Genomic DNA, 3,880 nt, shown 5'->3' on the forward strand with positions numbered 1-3,880 from the left:
GGGGGGGTTATATTGACTGGATCAAATTATTGGGGGGGTTATAACCCCCCTATCCCCCGTGTAAATTACGCGGGTGGCTTAGGGATGGACATTATAAATGTGTACTCAGGTGGTTCTGGACAGTCCTACCTGTGCTGGTCCATGGTCTCTTCAGCCTTCCAGTCCGGTAAGGTGCTGGCACACAGCATGACAATGGAGATGACCACGAAGAGCATGGACACTGAGGTCAGGATCTGAGCCACCAGGGAGGACGTGGGCTCCTCAAATGTCCTCCTCATCCTCTCTAGCCAGTGAGGATCCTCAGGTTTTTGCTGCTCCTCCTCGGGGAAGAAGTGGACGAAGCAGTCCGACAGGCAGTCATCCAGACGGCGCTGGCAGCATGGCTGCAGGTCGGAGCTCTCCAGGCCCCAGTATAGCATCTCATTATAGAAGGACAGCTCACACATGTGCGGCACGAAGCGCAGCTTCCCATGTTGAATGTAGAGCATGATGAAGCTGAAGGCCTCAGAGTGCCGGTCAAAGAAGAACTCATTTCTGTCTTGGTCGTAGTCATCACAGAGTTCCAACAGCTCGCTCTCTGAGCCGCATCCATGCAGCCGACTGAGCCTACTGAGAGGAAGATGCTTCATCAAGTCGGCTGGGAAGGAAAACCTGCGACCGCCAACATTCAGGGTGCAGAGCCGGCTGCCAAACTTCATGTTGGCTTTAATCAGGATCGTCCAGACTTCTTGTTAAATAAGAAACTGAAATGTTCTGCAAAGTCTCACATCTTTTAATCTCAGCATTAAACTGAAGCTCTAACAAAACCTTTTTTGCTCTTGATAAAACCAGCTGCCATTTCAAAACTTTCAACAGAATTCTGTGAACAGAAGATAAAGGAAGCTGAGAGAAAGATGTCTCCTTTGAGTTAAATGAGTCAACATGCAGCAGATTAGTCTCTTGGAGGAGCAGTGACCTACATTGATTTCTGTCTCACTGCATCATCGATGCGTTTTCACTTTCAACACAGACGAACTGAAACACGATTTTAAAAAGAAAAATCAAAAACAGATGTACTGTATCACCTCTGAGCCGTTTCACCTCCAGTCCACTGAAGAGTCAGATCCAAATCCAACAATCTGAACCTCCTTTGTGGATCTTGTCAGAGTTCTGCTGAGCTTCTTCACAGGGTTGAATCTGAGAGTGAAGAGCAGCAGCAGACCCTCCTCCTGTCTTGAGAGGAGGAAGATCAACCAGTGAGTCCAATAGTTTGAGCTGCTGAACACTTAAGATTCAAAATCCAAACCTTCCCAACCCCCCATTAGCTCTGTGGACCACCCACGGTCTATGTCTTCAGACCTGATCTGACCATCTTCATCACCAACACTTCACCAGCTTCACTGGGACTTGGTAATTCAGAGAACATTAAAAGCAGATATGAATGATGACTTCATTGTCTCATTCAACCCTGCAGAGTTGTTTCTGTGGAGAGGACTCCCCCTGCTGGACAGATCCTCCACAAATGCAACATGTCAGGAACTAAAAGTGTTTATATCTTTACAAAACTGTTTTCTATGATCATGGGAAAGAGTTCAAAGGTTTAATAATTCAAACTAATAATTCAAACTAAAAAACTAATAATTCTCTTCAAAGCTTTGAAATCTCTTTCAGGTCTAAAGAAACCAGATCAAACAAAGTTAAAGGTCACCTGACCTCAGGCATGAACATATGACAACTCAGTCAACTTTACCCTTGAAAGACCATCAGGAAGAGTGACTCATTAGAGGAAGTGAAGCACAGCTGAAGGGGCGGAGCCAAACTCTGTGCAGGTAACAGGAAGTGAACTAAAAAATGCTTCGTTGCTCAAAAAGAGAAGGTTCCTGTTATCTCACAAGGGGCAAAGCCTAACTGATCAATTGCTGTCGACCGTGTCAGGAGCTAGACAAGCATACAGGAAGTTAATTCACAAACAGGAAGTGACATCACCTGTCAGCGATGGAGCAGTGGGCAGTATGAGGAAATTGCAGAGCTGGTCTGTGGTCAGAGTGTTGACGCCTCGCAGGAAGATGCTGCTACTCGCCGCTCTGCTCGCCGCTCTGGGTGAGAAGCAAACATCTTTGTGGGACAGAAAACTTCCTGAAGTTTGGTTTCTGTTTAACAGAAAACTATTTCAAGTTTGTCTTTTTCATTCCTTCTCTTAGTTTTTTTGCAGTTTGTTGTTTTCTTTCTCTTCTCCTACTTCCAACACGCAACGGTAACACTGAATCGTGATGGAGAGTTTAGGTCCAGAAACTAACAAAAACTTTGGCAGTTTAAACTTTCTGAGGAGGCAAAGGGAGGTTTTTAGATGGTGTTATCTCCTGCCACAACAGGCACACAAAGTCTATCTGTTGAAAACTTGGAGTAAAGTATTTGTTTGTGACAGACACCACTTCCTGTTTCTTCTTCTCTCGCAGCAGTGGTTTTGGAAGCAGGATATCACCATGATGGATCCATGCCTGGCTCTCTGAACAACATCAGTAAGAACGATCCTGGCCTCCAGAAGGTCATCCTGGATGCCGCCTACTCCTTCAACAACCAATCAAATGATGCCTTCCTGTTCAAAGCCTCAGCCATCCAGCGAGCGCAGCAACAGGTATGAGACTTGGAGCTGACGTCCCGTTTCTATGGAGAGAAATGAGTCTCACAATGCAAGTACACACAAGTGCACGGATCTGCTCGCCTGTGAATGTGACTTGAGATTTCCACACGTATAAGGCTGTGTTCAAAGCTGGTGAAAAGCTGGGACATGTTGGCATACAAATTTTTTTGCTATTGTTGTGTGTGCTCACATTGTGAGACCTACTTCTGTCCATATGTTTCCTTTACACAGACATGATGAAGAACATCTGATGAAATATGAGCACACGGTAAACCAGAGGAAATTAGACTTTTCTGTTGAACGACTGAAACTGAGTTGTAGCTGAAAAGCTGTGCTGGCAAATTTTGTTTGTCTCAAAAATATACGAATCCTTACTATTGTAGCGAGTTGGCAGAAAATAAAAAGACCTGCGCTAAACTTTTAACCTGTTGAGGCTAGTGCTGTACCAAACGATTATTTTCTAATCGATTAATCTAACGATTATTTTTTCAATTAATCGATTATTCTAACAACAAGTTACTCTGATGAGAGTGCACTGGAAATTTAAAATGTTTTCATCAAATCAACAAGAACAGTTCTTTAGTATTGTAATATTTTCTTTAATAGTTTTTTTCATGAACACAAAATATGCACTCTAGAGCAGAGATTCTTAATCCATGGGTCACGGCCCAATTGTGGGCCGTGAGCGCCACCTTGAGGGCCTCAAAAGACCAACATTTTTTAACTTTGGGCCACAGAGGGCCACGGGACCACATTGATTTTGAATAAGGTGCAATACACTTTCTCACCACTAGTAGCGGTAGTGTGTCACTCAGATGTTTAACAACTTTTTAAAATGTAGAAGAAGAACATTAGAAACCTGCCGAGAATGGAAACCTATTTTTTATGAAAAATAGAAGGCAAAAATGAAGGTAACTCATCAAAAAAGGCCAGAGTTTGTCACTAATATGAAGTTCTGTGGTTCTATAATGCAGTATTTTAAAAGTTCAAAACATTATCAAATGCAGTTACTATAATATACACTCACCGGCCACTTTATTAGGTACACCTGTCCAACTGCTCGTTAACACTTAATTTCTAATTAGCCAATCACATGGCGGCAACTCAGTGCATTTAGGCATGTAGACATGGTCAAGACAATCTCCTTTTGATCAGAGATTGGAGAGCCCAACCCAAAGTCCCCAGGAAGTGGGCTACAGGTGCCTCATTCCCCAGGTCAAGCCACTTTTGAACCAGAAACAGCAGAAGAAGCGCCTGACC

The 3,880-nt window shown here is 43.7% G+C and overlaps 2 protein-coding genes across 3 annotated transcripts in view; one reads left to right on the plus strand and one right to left on the minus strand.

Annotated features, from left to right (window-relative positions):
* Positions 1-1,057, minus strand: part of LOC106520087 (potassium voltage-gated channel subfamily G member 3) — a 30,201-nt gene extending 29,144 nt beyond the window's left edge. For both annotated transcript variants that reach the window (XM_014012017.1, XM_014012016.1), the window contains exon 1: positions 130-1,057. In XM_014012017.1, the coding sequence (XP_013867471.1) occupies positions 130-698 (569 nt within the window). In that variant the 5' untranslated portion in view covers positions 699-1,057. The remainder of the gene's footprint in view (positions 1-129) is intronic.
* Positions 1,058-1,783: 726 nt separating this feature from the next.
* Positions 1,784-3,880, plus strand: part of cst7 (cystatin f) — a 5,887-nt gene continuing 3,790 nt past the window's right edge. Inside the window, exons 1-2 of the mRNA XM_014012019.1 lie at positions 1,784-2,079; positions 2,436-2,614. Coding sequence (XP_013867473.1) covers positions 1,992-2,079; positions 2,436-2,614 — 267 coding nt within the window. The 5' untranslated portion in view covers positions 1,784-1,991. The remainder of the gene's footprint in view (positions 2,080-2,435; positions 2,615-3,880) is intronic.

The sequence above is a fragment of the Austrofundulus limnaeus genome, unplaced genomic scaffold (assembly GCF_001266775.1).
Source record: "Austrofundulus limnaeus strain Quisiro unplaced genomic scaffold, Austrofundulus_limnaeus-1.0 Scaffold87, whole genome shotgun sequence".
NCBI lineage: Eukaryota > Metazoa > Chordata > Actinopteri > Cyprinodontiformes > Rivulidae > Austrofundulus > Austrofundulus limnaeus.